Consider the following 24,034-nt stretch of genomic DNA (forward strand, 5'->3'; position numbering starts at 1 on the left):
ACAGTGATATCTGGGCAAATGTCTTTCTAGCTGATGACTGTATGAGTGTGTGTTTCTGAGATATACGTACTGGTAACAGTGAGTACATTAGTCTTGACCTCAGCGGTGATCTGGAGGCGACCTCTCCTCTCAGTATGGTCTGTCCCACACAGGCTCGGCACATTGGCCACACAGCGCTTGTGGATGTTCATCATACAGTCTGGAAAACACACACACACACACACACGCACATGTATTTGTAATGTTATTTAACAGTGTGTCTGACCTAATAAGTAAAATAGGTGGATGTGTGTGTGTGTTGTAGAGTACATACGGTCACATCTCATGCCCTGGTGTAAGAGGCCGTAGAGCAGAGAGCCACAGTGGTCGCAGAAGGTCGGGCTGGAGTAGGTGTGGATCTTAAACTTATGCTTTGCCCTCGGGTCCTGGAAGGAAAAAAGAAAGTAATTAAGTAAGTTAGTAAGTAAGAAAGAAAGCAGGGGATTGTAATATGAATCACTTAAATCTACATTCAGTCACATCTCCTGCCTTCTGCTACTTAGTGCATTAGACAGAAGGAGGCGTCATTCAGAATAAAGCAATGGACATTTTGTCAAACATTTGTTGATGTGGCTGTACACACATTTTGTCTGTTTACCATCTGTGCATCTATCCATTAAAAAAAATAGTGAATCAATGTCTGCCACATAACTGTCAGTTTCCGTGGTCTTCTATCACACTGGGTTTTATTCATACAAATCTTTAATACACACCTCTAAATCCCTCCATCTTAGTCATCACCTTCCACTTTGTGCACATTCTGTATACAGACGATGTAGCACTTATAATCCAGCCCTACGTCCTAACTCGTGTCTTTAAGCGGGCATCTGCATCGTAATCTGACCAAGATGAGTTACATCCCAATGTCTTTATTCACATCAGTTTGTGAAGACTACAAAGGCAGCTACATGGATGACCCCTGTGTGTGTGTGTGTGTGTGTGTGTGTGTGTGTGTGTGTGTGTGTGTGTGTGTGTGTGTGTGTGTGTGTGTATGTGCATGCATGCAATACAGCTCTGTATGGAGTCAGTCTTCCATGAAGATTGTTAAAGCCCCATTGAATTCAAACATAAACGGAGATACAGTGCAAGAGCTCGCATCAATCAAACACACACGCACACAATGTTTGCATACAGTGTGTTGTGTGGCCTATTTTATTGAATTTTAAAGGGCAGCTCCACCTGTACAATTCCATGACTTCTCAATAACATTCCTAATATACGCAAATCCAAAAATCCAAATTTTAGTCAAAGTATTGTGACAGTTTCTGCTTCACTGAGGACATGATGTAATTCTGAACATTGTCAACCTGTATTAACATGTAGAAAATGAACAATAACCTCGAAACAGCTGGTGGGATGAAGTGGGACAGCCAACTCACTAATGGTGCAAACTACAAATTAACACAATGACAATAACGAGCATAAACCATCATGTTCTGAACAGACAAACCATAGACAATAACAAAAAAGATGACATTGACATTATGGAAGAGAAGACAGTAAACTTTACAGCAGCTAGAAACTACTCAGTCCAGCATGCTGGGAAATGTGGGTGTTGCTACAGTTTGTACGTTTTAGCCTTAAAAATGCAATTTTTTTCAAGCCTTTCTAAAATCTTTTTCCCACATGACATGATGTAGGTTTCTGCACAATGCCGTGTTACTTCATATGACCCCCTCAAACTCCTGTGGATGCCACTTTAATTTGGATCCAAAAGTCACACGATAGCAAACTAAACCACCGAGTCGCTGGTAGACGAGTAACGTGTGTGCTGTGAGGCAAAGTGCTATCTCAGATTCAGTTCCCTGCTGGAAAGGGCTGTCTGACAGCAACATAAAGTCATAAAATAATCTTAATAGCGTAAACCTAAACTGATGTTGATTTCTTTAAGGAGGGTAAAATACATCTTGCTGCTGCTCCCATCCACAGCCACCAGACCCCTTTGACAGAAAGGGTAATTTTACCTCATAGAACACAAGGAGTCAGTAGTTTCTGCTGCCTCTGATCAGTTAGTTAGTTATAGTGTGACTTTAGGAGCCAACTTAATGTGGCATCCACAGCATGAGGCTACTCTGCTTAGCTTCTGTACCCTGGTACTCCTGTCTGCTTCTCCACACTGGGAACGTGCTAACTGCCATCTAACTGTAGATAATACACTGACTGTGGATCTATTAATGCGTCTATCTATGCATTTATTTCCATATTCATTAATTTTCTAAAACCGCTTATCCTGTTAGAGGTCGCAGGGGGGCTGGAGCCTATCCCAGCTGACACTGGGTGAGAGGCGGGGTACACCCTGGACAGGTCACCAGACTATCACAGGGCTGACACATAGAGACAGACAACCATTCACATTCACATTCACACCTACGCACAATTCAGAGTTACCAATTGACCTAATGTGTATGTTTTTGCACTGAGGGAGGAAGCTGGAGTACCCGGAGAAAACCCACGCTGACACATGGAGAACATGCAAACGCACAGAGTTCGAACCAGGATCCCTCTTGCTGTGAGGCAACAATGCTAACCACTGCTCAATGTCACACTTGAGACGAAGCTTCCACTTGAAAAACACAGAAAAAAAAAACACAAATGAACCTATCCTTTAAGTTCAAGGGCACAAGTTCAGGCCTCTTTTCCTGCTCATTGTAAATGTTCCTCAGTAACGTCATGGGTGTTTTATATTTTGGCGCTAATTATGCACTTCAAACTGCGTAAAGGAAATTCAGGTACCAATTCCTCTTGTGAACATCGGAACTAAGGCGTAACTAGGGCAGAAACACAGTCTTTTTCTGTCTGGTGTGTGTGTGTGTGTGTGTGTGTGTGTGTGTGTGTGTGTGAGTGAGTGACACCTGCAACCATGGCTCAGTGGGCAGTTTCAGTGGCTGACACTCACACACATATTAACTCGAGACACGTAACTGATGGCCACCGAGGGACTGCTTATTCACAAACACACACACACACACAAACCCAGCAGCCTGAACCCACGGACGGTGAGAACATCCAATCCACCACTTGAGAGAGATCCAGCTTGCGCGGTGAAGCGGGGATGCTTCAGTGTAGGAGTTTAAAGATTTCTGCCAAGGGAATCCGTCAAAGTTACCGAACATGTTGCTACAGTGTTTAGCATGATTTCCAAATGATGATGATGATGATGATGAGGTGCTTTGACGGCTCCAAATGCATGTAGCGACCACGTGTCTTCGGTGTGTGTAGACAGATTTCTTCGGCATGTGTGTGTTTGTCTTGTCACCTCATCATGAGCCAGAAAAATGTGCTGATTGATTTCTTCCTCTGCTGCACACCTGTCCTGGAAAATAAGGTTTAATTTAGGCTGCCGCTGCCTGAATTATACCGAGCTTCCCCAAGGTGTCTTCAGAAGTGTGTGCGTGCTTGTTAAGTCTGAATGATTGCGCGGCTGCCTGTGATCGCCTGTGCGTAGGTGTGTGGGTTTCTTTGCACAACTGTGCGTGTGTGCGTGTTTGTATTTTGTGCGTGTGCATCTGTGCGTGTTCGTTCCTCTGCTGGTTCTCAAGGACAAGATCACCTCCTGCTTGTTTTTGTTTCTTTGAAAGACAAGGGAACATTGTGCTGCTGAAGCTCCAGCGATGAGCAACAGCAGACAGGGAGTGAGGGCTGATGAGAGGAGGGTGCCAGCTTCTTTACAAACACTGATGATTTAATACATCCACCTTGAAAAATCAACGATTGATCAGGACACAAAGAGGAAGAAAGACAGGGACAAAACGACATCACTTTTCCAGCCTTTTATAAATCACAGCATGTGATCTTTAGCTGATGGCTGATCAGTCAAATCAGAACAGAGAGAGTGAATGGTGCCAATCCATCTGTCAATCTATCTGACTGCACAAGTGTTACAAATTGAAAAGCCTTGAATTAGGCCTGTGTTAGGAAGTGTGCAAATGTTCACAGCTTTTCAGGCTTGTAAGTCTGAGTTGTTTGTGACCCCCCTCTGAGAAGATTATGACCTCAGTGGACTTGAGTTTCTCTTGTCCAGTTGCTTCATCTGAAGGATTTTAGCAGCCTGGGGAAGTGAGAGTATCTAGTATTTGACAAAGCAGAATTCAAAAAACATCTTTCTTAAATGAGAACAAAATGTAGAGATGTAACGCACATCAAGGGTTGTAGCGAGGAGCTGATCACTGGCAGTCCAAATCACAACAACAGTTGTGTGATTGTTGATCGTGAAGAAGGCCTGAGGGCTGAAATGTCATCATCTCAATAAAAGAGAAATGCATATGGAGCCAGAGTGTGCAACACTTGTTCTCTACTTTCAAGAAGAAATAAGATGGCAGAGTGCTGCTGTATAGTGGAGAAAGATGAAACTTGATTTAAGAATACTTTATCACGTCAAACAAATTGATTTAATTTGGAATCAAGTAGAAATAGTCTGATTTCACTTAAGTCTTTCACTTGTTTTAAAATCAGACAACTGTACATGCCATTGATTCAGAGGTTGTCTCCACATGGCTCTCAACATGGAGGTGGCTGATGGTGATAACGGTAAAATCTGTGCTGGCAGACCTAATGGTGTTAACTTGGAGGGAAACTGGAGGACGGACGAGATGCCTCTGGGACGACATCCATACCAGTGGTAACCACAGAATGAACGCAGTGCAGAGTGGCGGCAGTTAGCTAGCCAGTGGGATACGCACACAGAAGCTCACATGTGCTAACATGCACATGTGGCCAGACCGTCTACAAAGACCAGAGAAGCTAATGGTGTGTCTCAAATCACATACATGTCCTTTAGTATTATCCAAATTTCGACAGGGTAGGGTTGTCTCAAACCAAACACGGCTGTTGTGCACTCACCGGAAATGACGACTGCAAATTAGCTAGTTAGCAAACTAGCATTAGAATTGGCGTTATCATTCGCAGAACCAAATCATTACAGACTGCTAAATTAACCCAACAAACATTCTGCTGGCTTATACCTGACAACAATATAGTGGTGCTTAGTGCAAAAAAACACATGTATTTGTACAATGCAGCGATGTTCACGGTCGCACAGTCCTCGGCCGCCATTTTCAGTTTGAAAAGTGGTCCCTCCCCTTCCGCTACGTAGCCAAGATGGCGACCATTGAGGTCGTGTGTTCATAGTTCCACACTCAACTTCTTGACTGTTTTGAGTGCACCATCTGGGTACTCATAGTGCACTGCATTTTTCCATACTTCTCAGTGTGAACGCACTTATGCACTCAAAATATTAAGTGTAAGTACAGAAGTACGCGATCTGAGACACAGCATAACTTTACAGCACACACAGACGTAGCGTGACTTCAATTTCTGCTCAGGACACCATTATGTTGTTCGGTACCTGAGTACACTTGCGTCATTATCTGTGACATTTTTGTTGTGCTACAGTGAAGGAAAGGGCAGCACAGACAGACACTGCTGCCCTGGGGACCGTCATCAGCGGGGACCAGCAGAGCAGCGAGGCGAGGCTCCACTCCTGGCTCGAGGAGGAGATGCTGCTGTCAAGCACAGAGCTCTCCACCTCCCATCTGATATAGATGCATCAGTATTAAAGTGAGACTGTTTAAAAACTGGTTGAAAACTCCTTGTTGTTGCGTTAAAGCAGTCCACCTCCATGTTATGGTACAGTTGGTGTTCACACCTGATGCATACTGTAGCAGAGTACACACGAACTGTACACAAGACCACCTTTTCAGGAAGACTTGGGCAGGGATCGGCGTACCGTGCCCAGGTAGGGTACGCAGCGTTCACACTAATCAAATGATGGGTATGAGCTCAGGTCCCTGATGTGACAGCCCCCTACAGCCATGCTAGCAGCTCTGTGAGGTTGCACCTTTGTATATCGTGGTGCTTTGAGCCAATGGTAATTACCACTTAACACTAAGTACAGCTGAGGCTGATGGGAATGTCACCTGACAAATTAAAATTTTGACCTGATGATGGCACTAGTATCAAATTCATTTGTTTCCAAGAGGTATCAATTCATCCTGAGGAGGACATGAATGTCTGTACCAAATGTTAAGGCAACCCATCCAACAGTTGTTGGGACATTTCACTCAATACCAAAAAAGGTCAACCTTATGGTGGTGCTGGAGGGAAATGTAGAGGATCACCATGGTCAGCAGGATTTATCCTCATGAATGTCTGTACAAAATCTCATGACAATCCATCCAACAGTTGTTAAGATATTTCACTCTGTCCACAAAGGTTGACAGACTGATGGATCGACATTATCAACCATCGAGCTACGATGCCAGAATGCCAAAATCTGTCACGCTGTTACACCAAGGAAGACGGATACAACTTTTAACTATCCATAAAAAACTGCTCTGAAACCAAAGCACTAAATATGAATGAGTTCTTTCACACAGCATGGCCAGTAAAGACATGGACCAGGCCAGGGACAAATTAGCCATATTAACAGGGACATGCTCCAAGCAACTCCAGAACTGTTTCTTTCTAGGGAACTTTTGAAGTATGAAACAATGAAATGTTATAAAAGACTTTGTAAATTCTTTTATTGTTTCACACTACGTCTTGTGTACTCTTGACATTCTCTTCTTCCTGCCTGCACGTTGCCAACTTTTCCAACAGTTTCCTCCTCTTGTTTCACTTGATTCTACTCACTAAGACCCCACTAATTAAAAGCAGATGGTGCGGCGCAGTGCTCTTGGACAAATGAGTGTATTGCATGGCATATGTTGTGTTACTGGGTGTCCAAACTGAAAGCCCGCTCGTAACATCAGCACACGATGCCAGAGCAGCCGTTAGTCAGTGCTTACACACACACACACACACACACGCACACACACACATACTGTTTTGACTGTTTTCTCTCACTCTCTGCTTTTCTTTTGTTTTGTTTTAAAACACTGCTGTCCATTATTTTCTCTGCCAACAACATCAGTCAACTCCCCACACACACGCATACATCCTGTCATGTCATTCATGATGCTGTGTGACAGGCGGACAGACAGGCAGGTTCACAGTCGACAGCAGAGAGTCCTGGCTCGCAGTCGCTGACATAAAAAACTAGTTCGATTTTTTTTTCTCATTGATTTTGTCTTCAGACCGCTCACTCTTCTCGAGTTAGTGCTTACTGACATTCTGACATTTCTACAGTGGCAGCCATCATCTGCTGTACAGAGTAATCTTCCTCTAAACCTGCAGTGTCTCATATAGACAGATGCTTGTATTTAAAATGTGCACATATGCTACTAAATTAAACTGCAACTATTTTGAAAATCAGTCATGTAAGTTATTTTTGGGGGGAAATTGACATCATTCCCTTTTTACAACTTCTCAACATTGTCTGGGTTCTTTTTGTCTTATGTGATATGGTAAATGGACTGCACTTGTATAGCTCCTATCTAGTCTTCTGACCACTCAAAGTGCTTTAACACTACATGTCACATTTGCCCATTCACACACACAGTCACACACTGGTGGAACAGCTATTCGGAGCAATTTGGGGTTCGGTATCTTGCCCAAGGATACATCAGCGACATGCGGACTGAGAAGCCGGGGATCGAACAACCTGCTCTACCACACCAAAGCGAATATCTTTGGGGTTTGGACTGTTACTCAAACCAAACAACCAGGGCTATAGAAAATTGTGATAGGCTTTTTTATTTGCCTTTGGACATTTAATAAACCAAATGATTCAATTAGCAGATTTTATAACTTACTTGAAGACTTAATCTTTTGAGACTAACCATTTGAGTGTTCCAGTGTCTATTTAGTTTACTTCAAACTGTGTGGTGATTTGGGGCAGGAATCTCTAGGCAACTCACGATTCGATTCAGAGGGCTACGATGCATTTATAAAACAATTATCGATGCATCTTGAAGCATCAAAATGTTTCATTTCTATATGTGATTTTTGTTTCACTGTATGACTACTTGCTCCTAGAGGTGTTGTGCTGCCAGAGCACACAAGAATGATGCTCCACGACTTTTTTCTCCAAGTGAGTAAATATTATATATGAATATATCACACAATCCAGTTGATCCAATCATCACTGAAGCATTGTGTTTGTATGCATGCAAGAAGGCCAGTAAAAACAGATGGCGTTGTAAAAGTTGTCATATTAACATTTAAAGTGTGTTTACTAATTCATGATGTCAACTCATGCACTGGGTAACATTCAAGAAACATTCCACCTTAAAAGTTGCAGGTGGCTGTCAGCTGTAGACTTTGAGCAACACACCGAATTGAATTATTTTTTCTCGATCTGTAGCTCACTTTAATTATCAATGATGATGATGATGATGAGTGGCAAAAAACATCCTTTCATTTTATAGTTATAGTTGACTAATGTATGCAAACGTGCCACCACAGGAACAGTGGTTACATAGCCTTTGAAATGCGCCATAACCAAACCGTGCATGTGCATGCACGCATAGGTGCACTGCAGCACTACATCCCTGTTTGCATCTTTTAAAACAACATACTTGTATTGATCCATAATTAAAGTATGACAAATGGAAGAGCATTAATTTGTTTAGCTGTGAGGAACGTACAGCCCGGTCTTACAGGATTGCTACAGGTGGTGCGACCTCTAGCTCACCTGGGAGAGCAGTGGTTTTCAAACTCTTTGTGCCCAATGCACACCAAAGGGCGAGCCAAAATCCCAAGGCACACCTGTATTTATATCTGTGCACAATAGCTTCTATGACGTGTGTTATCACTCTCATCACAACATAAGACAATAAGAACAACAAAATAAGACAGGTAGCTTTTGTGATGCTGTCTACTGACAGGTTGTTTTTTTCTCTTTTCTTTTGGTGGTAGGTCGTCTTTGCTGGTGCTTTGTTGTAATGTGCTACATACAATAAAACAATCAATTGTCCCATTCATGCCTTGCTCCTTCAAAATGTAATCATCCCTCACACTGGCTGCCAATCAGGGCTTTTCATGTGTCACACACTTACAATTCCCACACGCGAACGACAACAAACAGGTTCCCTGTGAAGGTTTTCTAAATTAAATTACATCTTTTAGCTAGAGTTTGCTTCTTTATCAGGAAATGCGTGCGCACAGCATGCTGATACAGTCAATTAAAAATTCATTCATAACTTTTTGTATAGACCCAGGTGAATGTTTCAATAATAATGTGTGAATATCACAAAATCCCACAGCAGAGAAACAGTGTGGTAGAGTGATAGAGTCGAAGTCCATTGCTGTACCTTTATTAAGCTTTGCTGCTGCTGATGTTTGCACACTTGTTAAGCTTTAATATATGATTATATTTTGTACATATATTATATCGGGTTAGAGCATGCACCATTTAAGGATGAGGCATTTGCAATTTCGTTATGCCTGCATGATGAAAATAAATTTCTTCAATCTTGAAACTTTGCAGCAGCCCGGGTTTGATTTCACGGCCCTTTGCTGCATGTCTGTCGCCCCGCTTTCTGTCACACTGTGCTATAATTAAGACAAAAAAGTCCTTAATCATTACAGATGATCATAATGTCGAGGATTGGGATTAAAATTCCAATTTATACTTTTCTGCATCGAGACGTAATCTTTCAAGAAAGAATCGCACTTCATCTAAGAATCAATTCCCCCCCACCTCTAGTGGTGATGCATAATAACTTTGCTCAAATAAACTTCAGTAATTCACTTCAGCAGACTAAATAATGGATGCAAACAAGGAAACTTGTAACATGCCTCATGTTTTAATCACAGCGCTGCTTTGTTAAAGAAGCCCCCAAAAAGACATCAAAACACTTAAACTGAGCAAACACGCACGTCTTTCAAATTACATCTTAGCGTCTTTCCACCCACTTTGATTTATCAACAGACTGCACAAAAAAGAACAAAGTCAACTGTAATAGGCTATCACACAGGCTGCAGGAGCTGCCTTTTTCTGTACTGATCAATAAAACAAAGCAGTGCCATTGTGTTTATCCCCCTCAGGCTTGTAATTCTTCCTCTGGGAGTGTTTAAGTGTTTCTGTGTGAGAGGCTATTTAAAGGATTTCTTGTTGATTGGGGGAGATATGCAAAGCAATCACTCTTGGAAAAAGAGGCTTAATGGCATCGCAGGAGCAGTGGAGAATGAATGAGTGATAAAAACAGAGGGAGTACGGGAGCGAAGAGAGGGCTGAGGGTGGTGGTTTCATCTTCACACCCTGAATGCAACTCCTCTCCTCCCTCCCGTCTTCCATATGCTAATCGCAATCTCTCCATCACTTTGTTAGCCCTCCTCCTCTCTCAAAGGTTACCTTGTGGTTTTAACCATCTGGTCACACATACTGTTAAATATATCATCGTATCGGAATATGCAAGTTTTATAATTATGTCCTTTGAGAAACCACATTTTCAGTTGTTTTAGCACGCAAGGAGATGCAGGGTGCACATGTAGGATCGCCACGAGGGAAAAAGGAAATGGAGTGACCACACGAGACACACCTGTAGCACAACCATTATGCCAAAGTTTGTCTAAAGATAGGTTTTAAGATATTAACACACCTCCATTTATAAATGGACGCCGAAAATTGCTTTGTTCCCAGCAAACACTGCATTTTCTCAGCAGAAAAAAATAGGGCAAGATTTCCAGAGGCTTCACAGGAAGAAATCATTTAAAAACTAAAAAGAAAATCACTTAATATATTCTGCAATTTGATAAGAGAAATGACATGGAAAATTAAGGTGTAACAATTTTACAGATAAAGCTCAGACGTTCATAAAACTTCACACACACAAGAGACAGACACAAAATGCTAAATGTTCTCCTGCTTTCTTTGAAATCACAGGAACTGGAATTAAATGTTTTAATTAGTGACAGACTCTCATAGTTGTGCTCCAACAAAAATCCCACTGACATATGTGAAAGGATCTGGCGTGTCACATCCCTGCATGACATGTAAAGCGAGACAACTCGGTCTGACTCCAAAGTCGTTGAAATCCGACTCTTGGGCGGTGACCTACGAAAAAAGCCGTCAGCATGAGGCGCAGACGGTTGGCATCATAGTTTACCGGTACACGGTGGCATCAGGGGGAAATGCGGTGGGACAAGAAAGAAAGTTGAGGCTACGAAAGTCCAAGTAGAGCGGACTCGAGTGGATGGATCCAACAAACCCCAACTTTTACCCGAGAGAGTGGCGTTCGCGTCCCATAAGATTATATAGCCAAACCCTGTCAAATGTCAATTTGCGGTGTTGTGCCGTCGTAGTGCATTTATTTTGAAAGAGACTGTATGTAAACGTTAAATCTCCTGTGAAAACAGAAGTGTATTTTGAAAGAAGACAACGCATGTAACAGGCAGAACTTGACACGGCGTCCCAGAACGTCAACAACCAACGCAATCAGAGTACCTTGCACGTCGTATCTGGACGTGAAAGTCCATGACCAAACGTCGATATGTGACGAGGTCGGAGTGAGAATGTTTTAAATCTATGCATTGCAGTGTAATATATTTTTGCCGATGAGTCAATAAGGAGGTGAATATTTTAAACATGGCTGTAACAGTGGATCAGTGGGCCACACTGTCACTGTGTCTGAACCTGAACCCCGACTGAGGTCTTCCAGTGTGGGTTTACCTCGAGGAGCTTCAGTTTCCTCTCACAGCCCACACACACAGAGGTTAGGTGAACTGTACACTATAAAATGTCCACAGCTGTGGATGTGAGTCTGTTTATGGGTGTCAGCCTTGTGACAGAGTGACCAGAGAGTAACCTGCCTCTCACATGCTGACACAGACTCTCTGGGGGGGGAGTAGCCATTACCATCCTGCTCATTCTGTGCAGTAAGCTGAACACGGAGAAAATCAATGTCACCAAATGAGAACATGTGCCATTATGTGTTCATATTGTTTCTCCTTCAGTGATTCAGTGTTTGTGTGCGTGCAGGAATGTGTATGACAAGACACTAAATGTGTGCTATTAAGTGTGTGTTTGCTGTGACTGCACGAACATAGGCTGTGCAGTCACAAAAAGCAGTATGTCAGCAGTATACGTTTCTGCAAACTGCAAATATGTTGCATTTGAATGTTTTATATGCATCATATCATTTGTAATGTGATGTAATATACAAGCTGGAGGTGAAGGCAAGATGCCTGCCAAGCTAAAGATCACTGCAGACCACTGTTAGAGTGAAAAAAAAAAAAAACAGCCACTATTTAGGCCCAAAAAGCCGTTATGTTCCCAAGATATCTCTGCTTTTTCTGCAGGGCTTGTGCCCCAAACACGGTATTTTAAGCCAAATCATGGTCTCTTCCTAACCATAACCAGGTGGTTTTGTGCCTTAACTACATGTTAACCATTGCGTTGTTGAAACGTTCAGTTTCAGCGTATCCTAGTCTGGGGATCCGGAATTCGATGGATGCGCCTTTCCGTCAAAATAAAAGCACCAAGCTAATAAAAATGCGGTGAAACTTTTAATTTAAAGAATATAATTTACAAGAGAAGCCCAAGCCATTAAGTTAATCGATTTTCTTACACCCCTCATCATCCCAAATCGATGGTGCACCAGAATTTAAAGTTTTACTTTGGTGAACACTTTTACTTTGGTGAATTTGGTGAATTCTGCATCTGCTCTCTAGACCGGAACCAGAATCCAGACAAAATTCAGAGTGGATAAAAACCAGGCTCTTCACTTTATGTGCCTGGTGACGCGAGGCTAGCGTATCCAGAGCTCCATTTCCGCTAAATTTCGGTGAACCTGAATAGCAGTGACTGGTCTTGAGTCTTCCTAGGAGGGCTTTGGATTCCATATCCCAAAACAAAAAAATTTAGAGGAAAATTAGAAATTTACTGTAGTAATGCTTGGACAGATTTCTTTGCTTTCACCGCCAACACTGCTAAGTTAAAGTACCAAATAATCATAAATATCCTACTCCAGAGAAGTCTCCTCGGGTTACAGGAAACCAAATTTGGTGACATTCTGATAATTATTTCCCGAGATTCATGTGATAAGGCAGACACTGTCCCTTTTGGAGAAGCCTCAATTTGGACTATTTTCAATTTTGGGGAAGACCCAAAGATCATCCAAAATAATTTATCAAGCTACGAGATAGGCAGGTCTATCACACCAAAATGTAAACTAGAGACATATAGGAAGTCAATTTTTTTGTTTTTTCCAAAAAAAAAAGCCCTGTGTACACAGGGAGGCAGAGGAATTTTGGGGGAGAGAGGTGAGAAAAACTCTCAGCATAAAGTCTAGAAACACCTACTGTAGCCTGACTCAGTCTAAGCTAACAAATCCACCTAGCACTACTTTTAAAGCTCAGTCAAAAAAAAGATATTTGTCATTTTGTCACTACATTCAGAATCTGAAATGTAAAAAGCAAAATTCACTGTTTGATGTGCTTATATGTCAGTTATGTGTCAGGCTAGTGTTTATGCTAAGCTCACCAGCCTCTGGCTCTAGCTACATATTTATCGTGCAGACATGAAAGTGGTTTCTAACTTTGTCTCATTCTGACTTTCAATAAGAAAGCAAATTGAGACAAACTCTTCATCAACACAAGATGCTTGATGATTCTCTAAAAAATAAAATATTCATTACGTTTCTGTTCTTCTCTCAACTAAATCTGTGACACTGCTTTACATTTTCCTGGACACTTAAAATATATGTTTGCAATATATAATACTGTCATCTTAATAGGCATTTGATGATATGAACATTTCATTGGCCAATATAATTGTTATTGGGAGTTATTATAGTTTTATTCTTATTTTTATATTAGTCTTATTTTTAGTTCATGTTTATTTTTTGTTTTCAGTTCACTTTAGTTTCAGTTGAGTTTCCAGAGTGGGTGTGCTCGTCTCAGTTTTGTTTTTGTTAAAATGTTTCTGTTCACTTTTTAGTAGTTTCAGTATTAGTTTTAGTTGTTGCTTCATATGGGTGTATTTGTCAGGGGGAAGATACGGACACAACACTTTCTAAAGGCAGCTGACTCACAGTCTTTTAGACATCCCAGTTTCTAAGTCCCAGTCTGTTGGGTTGACAAATCTGACCAATTAGAAATAGAAAGACTAAAACTGGAGACATTTCCTGTAAATTTTGATTTCAGTTAGTTTTGTAAGTAGACTATATCAGTTAGTTTCCATTTTCTTCTAAAGTCTAGATTTTATTTTTATTTCAGTTAACCAAAATGTTTTTTTCACACCTAGTTTAAGTTTAAAGTTTCACTTTAGTTGAGTATAATGACACATACAAATCCAGACAATCAACAAAATATGCAAAAAAAAAAAAAAGCTCTGCACTGAAACATATTGGAATGTCTTTACCTTACATTTTGTTAAGAAATAAATAATCTTACAGCGTCACAGACAGGAAAACACATCTTTTTTTTAGGGAACATCCTTTTCAGTGAAAAAAAATAAATCTTAAAAAGCCAGCTTTTCAACTATTTGAAATGGCATATCTTTCAATATGGATTTTGAAATACACCAATGCTTGACTAATGCCTTGTTTACACATGTATCGATACAAATAAAAACAGATTTTTATTTATCTCGTATAAAAAAATTCTGGGTTTACACGACCAGTTTTGAAAACGATATCCCTGCTGCAATTAGCATGCCAGGCCAGGAGGTGGCGATACACCATAGAAGAACGTTCTTTGCATGCACAGTGATTTGTTTTCCTCTTGACAATGACAAACTACGTTTTGACCTTATGTAGCATAGTTAGCTAGCCTGGAAATCCAGACCCAAATCTAGACAGATTTAGGGTCTGGCTATGAGTAATGCAAATGGCCCAACTCAAGGGGCGGCACCAAGCATGCATTTGAAAATATCACTGCACGCAATTGGATAACACTACGACCAATCAGAACAATACACAGGGTGACGTATCCAGAGCGCTACCAGCGGAGCTAACTGGTAGATTAGACTCTTTCCGTATCCGGTCGGCAAAACGGCAAAAACATCCTTCTTGCAAAGAAAAGATTCGAGCGCCGTCTTCTGTTCCTCTTTTAGAGAAAAAGCCAAGTCTAACTCGTTCATTGTAGCGGCCAAAGCTGTTTCAAACAACTGGTGTTCATCCGTAGCCATCTTGCAATGTTTACTGACTGATTCCAGACTTCGTTGTCGCAGCGCTGTCGTCATCTGTTTAGCTCGCCTCTGGCCCGCCTATATCAGATACACCGGTGTGATTGGTGCAGCTCGGCTCCAACGGCATGGGTAATGAGCATCATTACTGATTGCCAGAGTGACTCGCTGAGCAAATTCAAATTGTGCTCTCGCGAGAACTCGGACTTTCGGACGTCTTTGTGCGCCGATGTAGCCGATGTTGATGCAGCAGTGCTAAGTTCATTTGAAAACTCATAAGTAGTCTCAAAAGTGCTAACAAAACGTAAACAACCCGGCATATATTCGCCATTGTTGTTATGGTTCCCGGGCACCTCACGGGCATGTGCGAACTGAGTTGCAACGTCATCGTTTTCCAAAACTAACCTGTTTACACGTCTCAATAGAAAAGGATATTTTTTAAAAACTTTCACTTTGGAAGATGTTTTTGAAAATCTCCATTTTTGTCGAGAAAAACGCCTGTTACGTGTAAATGATAGGTGCAAACAGTTGGTGCGTATAGCATGCAGCCTGTTTTTGCAGTCGCATTTATCGTTGGGTATTGTGCACACAACACAAGGGAGGGGGAATTAAGTGTCTAAGGATAGAGGGTGTCAAATGCCGTACTGATTGTGCAGTACAGCCCCTTGAGGTAAATTTGTGATTTGTGATTGAGGGCTATATAAATAAAACTGACATGACTTGACATTTATATCTGGAAAACATATTATAGGAATATCAGGACCAGCGGGAAATAAATGTAAATTAATCAGACACCCAAGTTAGCCGTCTTCCTGTCCTCCACATTTACTTGTTAAAGCTTTTGCAGCAGTGCTTTGTGCATACATCTTACTATCTCAGTTTCTCACTCTCTCTCTCTCTCACACACACACACACACACACACACACACACACACACACACTGAGTTCTATACCATGATTAGCGGGCTGTGGGCATGAAATGTAGGTTTCATTAGAGGATCTCATCCCTCGACCCCTCCCACAGGGAACCCATTCTATTAACCCAGATCTATAATTGACTTCTTCTTTTAAACATACATAGCTGACAGAGAGAGCAAGAGACAGGGAGGGACTGGCAGGAGGTAAAATGGGAGTGGTGGGCTGATTGCTGCAGACAGTGTGACAATATTACCGATTATGTAGAATAAACCTGCCCTCTGCAAATTGTGTCTTCCTTTATTGCTGCATCTAGCTGGTGTCCTTCAGACACATCTCCTGCTCTGCTCTGTCTTGGTGTGTGTGACCCACAAAGCACTGGCTCAACATTATCAGCTTCAGACTCAGAGGACGGCTCAGGATTTGTCGCTGCCTGAGGAGTCATTTTATTCTGATGCAGATGAATCCTTTTATAGCACCGACTATTATGGTCTCAATCGATTATTTGGCCTACAAAGGTCACAAAACTGACATCAGCCCAACAGTCAAAAACTCAGAAATATTCAGTCTAATACAACAGGAGACAAAATAGCAAAGAAATGTTCACACCTGAGAGGCTGAGACCTGATAAAGTTTCACGTTTTTGCCCTTTTTTCTTTTTCAATCAATTGAGTAGTTTATTTATTTGTGTTGATTGTTAAAGCTGTACACTGAGAATATTAGCTCCAAAACACTTCAGAGTTGTATCTATTTGGATACTGTATTAGCAGAGCATTAGCCCTGAATTTGAATACGTTTTTGTCTGATTGCTGAGACACTATCTTTAATACTGCAGGCTATTTTTTGCACTCCACACTCCACACACCAAACCTGCAAACCGTTACACATCTCTTGCAAAAGGAAACAATTCTTGCAAAACCCATCAAACTCCGTTTTAAAACAATATGTGTTTGCATTTAAACAGGACACACAAAGCATGATGTGAATAAGCCCACGAAGCACCAACTACGCTCTGATAGTAATAATGAAAGCACTTGTGGCTTTTGTTTTTTCCGTGTGCAAACTGTTATCAGTTTGCAAAAAGGTTTTGTCATACATGTAGTAAACACAAACCGTACACACAGCTGTCCAACTGTGTAAAGTGTGTTTATTACAAATAAGGGGAGAAGCTTTTTGCTTTGCATGCTTCAAACAAGAAACAGTAGAAAACAAAAACATTTGTGTTAGAGAAAGGACTTAATGTAGAAAAAAGATTCCAAATCTTGCCTAATTTGTGGAGAGTTCATCCACATTTCTCTGTTCAATTTTGGCCTCCATTGTGGTCCAAACTAAATGTTTACCTGTGGCCTATTTAAAGTGTCCAAGCTCTAATTGGTAAGTGAACTCATTATCTAAAAAACGTTTCCATGTGTTGCTGCAATATGTTCTCATCCCAACTCTTTTTAAAATACACTTGTGTTTTCACAGGACACATACAATTTCTGCTTGTTAGATGCACAGTCTGTTTCAAAAGTAAACTTACAACATTGGTAAAACATATTTACATTTAATTTCTTGTCAAACAAAGCACGTTGTTAGGTTTAGCCAACAAAGGCATGTGGGTGCATGGTTTGGCTCAACATTCACAAGGGAAGTGAGCAACAGTCTCCCAGGCGAAAGTCCAGGGTTTTTTGGACCCATCCATCTCTCCTAACACCCAACCTATACGGACTTTCCAGCTCCTTATATTACGTAGTTACTAGCTGCATTTCACCCAAGGCTGTTACACCTGGCAGCACAACCAAGTGTTAATGTGTCTTGCAGCAGCGTTGTCAATAGACTCACAAGTCAGTCTTTAGACGCTTTGCTTAACTAAAGACTGATGTCTTTCTCCCTGATTTTGTGTTTAGATGGGCGGATACAATTTTAGAGTTTAAAAAACTCCCTACGTTGCAGAACCAATAGTAAATCTGCAGGGCGGTCCTTCAGTGACACGCTGAACTCTTGTGCTCGTAAACATAGTCCGACTAGAAACATGTGTAGCGGTACAAAATGGCTCAAGTCGCTGTAAGTCCTTCATTTCCACAATCTTGTCGACTGAGCACACGTTTGATAAAACGGAGTTAAATCTCTCGGCATCCATTTTCAAGCTCTCTGTGTGTTTGTTTCCTGGCGGACGAGAAAAGGGGGAGCGCACATTTCCGGGAGGGCGTGTCCTTTTCAAAAATGCAAGAGGCATTGCTTTGTTGCCGGCCGTTTTCGCCAGTGTGTTAAACACACTTTAGAAAGGAGTGTCCCCAGACTATCAGAAGGCGGAGATCTCTGATTGTCTGGTGGCGAGACTACACTGTCAATGCCCTTCCTCCCCCGTCGTCCCGCTGGCAGGCAACAATATTTGTCCAGGAGGGCGAGGGTCAAGTCAGTCTCACCACCTCAAGACCAGACACTGGGCAGCTAGGCAGGGCACGGGATTGGAAGCTGCTGGCAGACTTGGGCGAGAAGCTCTGCTTTCCAGCTGAGATTACGTCCACCAACCTGCGACCAGACCTTGTGCTATGGTCAGCCTCACTCAGGCACGTGTACATTATCGAGCTGACAGTGCCCTGGGAGAGTGCAGTGGAGGGGGCCTATGAGCGCAAGAAGCTGAGGTACGCGGAGCTTGCAGCCGATGTACAACAACAAGGTTGGACAGCGAAGGTACGACCAGTGGAAGTCGGCTGCAGGGGATTCGTAGCCACCTCAACACCCAGGCTGCTCCGGGAGATGGGAGTGCGAGGGAAGGCCCACCGGCAGGCGGTCAAGGACCTCTCCAGAGCCGCTGAAAAGGGGGGTCAGTGGCTTTGGATAAAGAGGAAGGACTCCACCTGGGCCCTTAAATAAGTAGATGGTATCTAGGGGGTGAACATGGGACGCTGGGATTCACTGCTGAACCCTCTGGAGGTGTCGTGGGCCAATCAGTGAAACACCAAGGAAGGAGGGCGCCCACTTGATAACCCAGAGGATGCCACCTCTCACTTGACCATCCCACAGAGTCTCTAGCAGCGTCTCAAGTGTGCAATAAGGGATATTAACATCTAGTCCTACACAACAGATCAAACTGATGCCGCCTATCATACTGCTGTGAAAAATGTCTTTTTGTAATTGTGTGTAATGCCAAAATCACTGACAAAGTGGTGGTATTTGACGACTTGGGAATGAGAATGGGCTGGTCAATGTGGAAAGGCAACTGGCAAAATGGTGTCACTTTACAGTTTGGCTATGAGTGTTATAAAATGACAAACTGAGTGTTAGGCAGAAAATTTGCATACTGGTTTCAGAGGTAGTACTTCAAGAATCACCGTCAGTATTTCAGCATTCAGATAACACTGTAAATAGCAACACTTCAGTGTATTAAAAATGCTGAACAAGATAAGAATCTGCCCTGCAGTGATCATTTGGATTAGAAATACAGAAAAATCAAGTAAGCCAATGAAGATCTGCAAACAGCAGAGGGAGAAAAACACAGCTTCATTTTCCTTTGGCAGAATAACAAAGCTGAATTTCAGACAGTGTGACTCGGCTTAACCATTGTTATAATTAGCTTTTTGAGAGCTGAAACTGTTAAGGACACCTATGTTACATGATCAAGCTGAACATGACAGAAATATACCTGCTGAAAATGTTTTGTTCTCTGATTTTTCAAGTTCAAAAAGCCAGTTCTGTGCAGGTGTGCGTGGGAGAAAACACTCTGTCAAACTGTGCAAATCTGACACCATTATTAGAAAATCTTCACACAGGTGTTTTATAATGTTCCATGACCAAGTCAGAGAGCGTTTATGGTCAAATAACATGATGTCTTCCTGGTGTGGTGATGTTGGAATGAGACAAACATGTAAATGTGTGTAAAAATCTTATTCAGAGAGCTGACCAAATCCCTCGTTTTATTCTGACAGTTTGAACAGGTACAGTATATATTAAAAAACTTCATTAGATTCAAGGAATTACATAACCAGCAGAACCCCTGTGCTTTGTGAGCCAGCCTACCTGTCTTCCTGCCTCCTATATTTAAATGTGCAACTACTTTGGAGCAGCGATACCCGACGTTCCCACTGTGCAGGAACCGAGGTCATAAGACCATGAACTCATTAAGGAAATGACATGGTGGGGGTGGCGAGGCCCCGTAATTAAGAGCAGGGCCCCCCTGGGTGGAGTGGCATTTAAATAGAGGATGTACAGAATAGGGTGGAGAGATAGACAGTTGGAGAGAAATTCAGGTAGACGGGAGGTAAGTGTATGCCAAATATAGAATTATAGTGCTAGAAAAAGAGGAGAGGACTTTCAGAGGAAACAGGAGATATATAAAGATGTGGGATGACATCTGAGGCAACCAATGAAGAAACAGGTTATCTGCCAGGTTCAAAAAGTCAAGCAAAAGGATGTTTTAAAGGAGGTTTAGGGATGATTTCAAGGAAAATCAGGTTTAATTCAACCTGGTGTGTTTCCAATAAATGTGATGTGTGAGTCAAAGGATTGTGCGAACTTTGCCCTCACCACCTCCGTTGTAGAGAAACAGGTGAAACAAGCTGCGTGAGCCTCCCACAGCTTTCCAAGAAAATAGGATTTTACATGAATCATTTCAAACGATTGTCTGAGTCAGAGTCTGACCCCTGGGACTGCCACGATGGGTCATCTTGCTGAATAACCTCCTCAGCTCAACCCAATTGGCATTGTACGTTTCTGCCAACCACAGATATGTAAAAATTAGTACATGTTATGTGGTGGATACGCTAAACTTTTGCTTCTTAGTCCAGGACGTATTGCTAAAAAAAACAAAAAACAAAACATAAATATGGGTGGTCTACCCCAGTCTACTTGTGAGCCTATTAGTCAAGGTAACTAGCACTATACTAGGGCTGCACCCTGACTAAGAATTTTCCTAGTCGACCAATAGTCATCATTTAGGGCCATTAGTCGACTAGTCGCCCACATGTTTATGATATTAATTTAATTATTAAATGATATATTTTGGGCGGGGCAACACAATGGTTTGAGTTGAAGGTGTGAGAAAGAATAGTATCAGTAACATTGTTAACACTGTGCTACATTACAGAGAAACACAAAACCGTACTAATGAACCTTCATTAATATAGGCCTATATTTTATCTACAAGTGCACGTCACACACTGAGCGAGCCGCCTGTTAATGACGCTGTGGGCTAATGGGCATGTAGCTACTTCCATGTTTCAGATGATACGTCATGTTTGTAGTCGACCAATGAAGATGAGTTTACATATCACCTTGGGTTCGTCCTTCACCTTCTCAAAATGATCCCACACTTTGGATTTCCTGCCCGACATGTTATTAACTAGCCTGTGGAATAACCGCAGGTACCAGCCCTGGAAATTAACCTGACTCCTGTCTGACTGCTGAGCGTGGACACTTCCTGTCTGTCCTTTCAAATTAAATTCACACATGGTCCAGTCATATAGGTTGTGACTTATTTTGACAAGGCGCAGCTCCTAATAGAGTTTCACGTTTGTTTGTTTTTTTCTGCAACTAAGCCACGAATGAAATCTTGCAGACTAATGACCTTTCTGGTCGACTAACCCTTGGTCAACTATTAGGGGGCAGCCCTTGTGAATATGTTGAAATTTTATCTTCTAAGTCTGGGCAGTATATTTAAAGAAAAAAAAAAAAAAAAACATAAATATTGGTGATCTACCCTGGTCTACTTATGAGCCTATAGTCAAGATAACCAGCAGACTACTATGGTAGTTGATAATAAGCTCAAAAGTTTCACATAAAAAAGCTAACGCTGCCATCATTTCAAATGACTGGGAAATGCTAAAACAATTAGCGTCATATCGTGGGAGGTATAATCAAATAAAAACATAAAGTTGGGTGGTCAAACCTCGTTTGCTATTTAGTCTAGTTAGCTTTCTAACCAAGCAGGGTCCATTTGATAGATTTAGTAGTATATTCCGTGGCAGCGGAACGTTTTAATGCTAGTGATTGAGAGGAAAATAAATGTCAATTGATCTGAGAGGGAACTGTCAATCATGCATTGTCTGATCACGCCCCCATCATCCTGAGAAATGGTTTAAACTGCCAAATGAGCTGTTTTTGAACTTTTAACCATTTCACACCAAGTCTCCAGTGTTGTCAAAGAAAAGTCTGAAATCATGTGCGTATGTTGTTAATTATAGTTCTTAGACAGAAAATTGTGAGCGGCCAACAAAATTGCAGTTGGTGCATCTTTATTTTCCCTGACATATAGCAAACCTCCATTTGTTGGGCAGCTCTCAGTATTTTACAGGTCAAATAACACACGTCAATAAATTCCTTACAGAATTAAGCTCTTATTTTTAATGACTTCTCCAGGTTCTCGAAGAACCTGCAGATATTGGAGATAGAAAAGCACTGACAAATATTTTTTGAGAAGCTTTAGCATCTGTTTGGGTACCCAAACCTGGCACTTTATGGCCCTGACTAAAACAGAAGCTAACATAGAAGAGGCTATTTGTGGCACTCCAAATGACACTAGGAAAAGAGGAAGGAGCAGTTAGGTGAATGAGGACAAAAAAAAGAAGAAATGAGGTAGATGTTAGACACGCAGACATATAATCAGATGAGAGGAAAGACTGCGGAGACATATCAGTTATACAGAACACGCCACAGGAAGCTAAAGAGCGAACACCAGCGTTTCCTCTGGAGGCGGCTTGCTAAGTGTACTTGTCAGAGTGAAAGGGCACTCCAGAGGGAGGTAAGGACACGGCTGAGGAACTTAGAGACCCCTGGGTTTTTGAGAGGATGAAGCTGGCATCCTAAGAGTGCTCTTAAGAGAAGGAAGGCGACTAATTTTGCCCTCTTGACAGGATAGGTTAGAGAATAGGTTTGCATTTTGAGAATATCAATCAGAGAGAAGACTTCTGAGCTCCTTGAGAGAGTGTATGAGATTATATTGAAAGTACCAGTTAATGGCACTTCCTGTTGTTACAGCAGATGTGACGGGGAGAGAATGTTTAAAGAGAATTAATAACATAAGAACAAGCATGACTTTTAACCACAAGTGATAGTGTGTGTGTGTGTGTGTGTGTTTGTGTGTGTGTGTGTAAGATGTGCATGGAAACAGACTGCAGTTCACGTTCAGTGATGTGAGCTGTGATGTGGCTTTTAAGAAGCATGGGAACACGTAACCAGAGTATACATGTTTATGATGCTGTTGTAGAGTCAAGACTTTTTTTCCTCAAGATACTTAAGAGATAAGGGGACCATCAAGTTCAAGGTACCTCTGGCAGGAAGACAAGAAACAGGATTGAATTTAGACAGCAGCTAGAGAAAGCTTGGTGCTAATTCAAGAACCATATGTGGGTCAAATGCAACACTGAATTTCATAGTTTCGTGAGAGACTGACCGCAGCACTTAAAACGAGAGATGCATCCACACGGTTTTTCAACAAAACTCTGACAGCTGTCAAAATGGAAAACACTATTTTCCTACAAGCGTTGCACTTGGTGGATTTCTGTCACTTGTAACTGCATTTGAGGCGTTACACTGATGTGGTGGCGCTAACATAATCAGCACAGTGCACTGGGAAAGGCACTGCCACACTGCCAATAGTCTCGCCACCAGACAATCAGAGATCTCCGCCTTCTGATAGTCTGGGGACACTCCTTTCTAGATCTCCGCCTTCTGATAGTCTGGGGACACTCCTTTCTAAAGTGTGTTTAACACACAGGCGAAAACGGCCGGCAACAAAGCAACGCCTCTTGCATTTTTGAAAAGGACACGCCTTCTCGGAAATGTGCGCTCCCCCTTTTTTCGTCCGCAAGGAAACAAACACACAGAGAGCTTGAAAATGGATGCCGAGAGATTAAACTTCGTTTTATCATACGTGTGCTCAGTCCATGAAGAAAATATTTTTTCCAGCGGATGTCTTAGTTACAACATGATTGAGCTAACTGGAGTAGTTTCATGTCGTATCCGACAACGGGAGGCTTTTAACAGATGACGTCCAGATGTTAGCTTTGCTGCTAGTGTTAGCTGTCCCTGTCAGCTGATGCTTTCTAGACATCGTGATTTCCCAAAACTGAATAAATACCACACATAGCACAC

The 24,034-nt window shown here is 41.9% G+C and overlaps 1 protein-coding gene across 1 annotated transcript in view; it reads right to left on the reverse strand.

The window, feature by feature from the left end:
- The window catches only part of LOC126405058 (protein kinase C beta type), a 150,898-nt gene that overhangs the window by 73,158 nt on the left and 53,706 nt on the right, over positions 1-24,034 (reverse strand). Inside the window, exons 4-5 of the mRNA XM_050068576.1 lie at positions 314-425; positions 71-199 (exon numbers count right to left, since the gene is read on the reverse strand). Of these exons, the coding sequence (XP_049924533.1) occupies positions 71-199; positions 314-425 (241 nt within the window). The remainder of the gene's footprint in view (positions 1-70; positions 200-313; positions 426-24,034) is intronic.

The sequence above is a fragment of the Epinephelus moara genome, chromosome 18 (assembly GCF_006386435.1).
Source record: "Epinephelus moara isolate mb chromosome 18, YSFRI_EMoa_1.0, whole genome shotgun sequence".
Taxonomy (NCBI): domain Eukaryota; kingdom Metazoa; phylum Chordata; class Actinopteri; order Perciformes; family Serranidae; genus Epinephelus; species Epinephelus moara.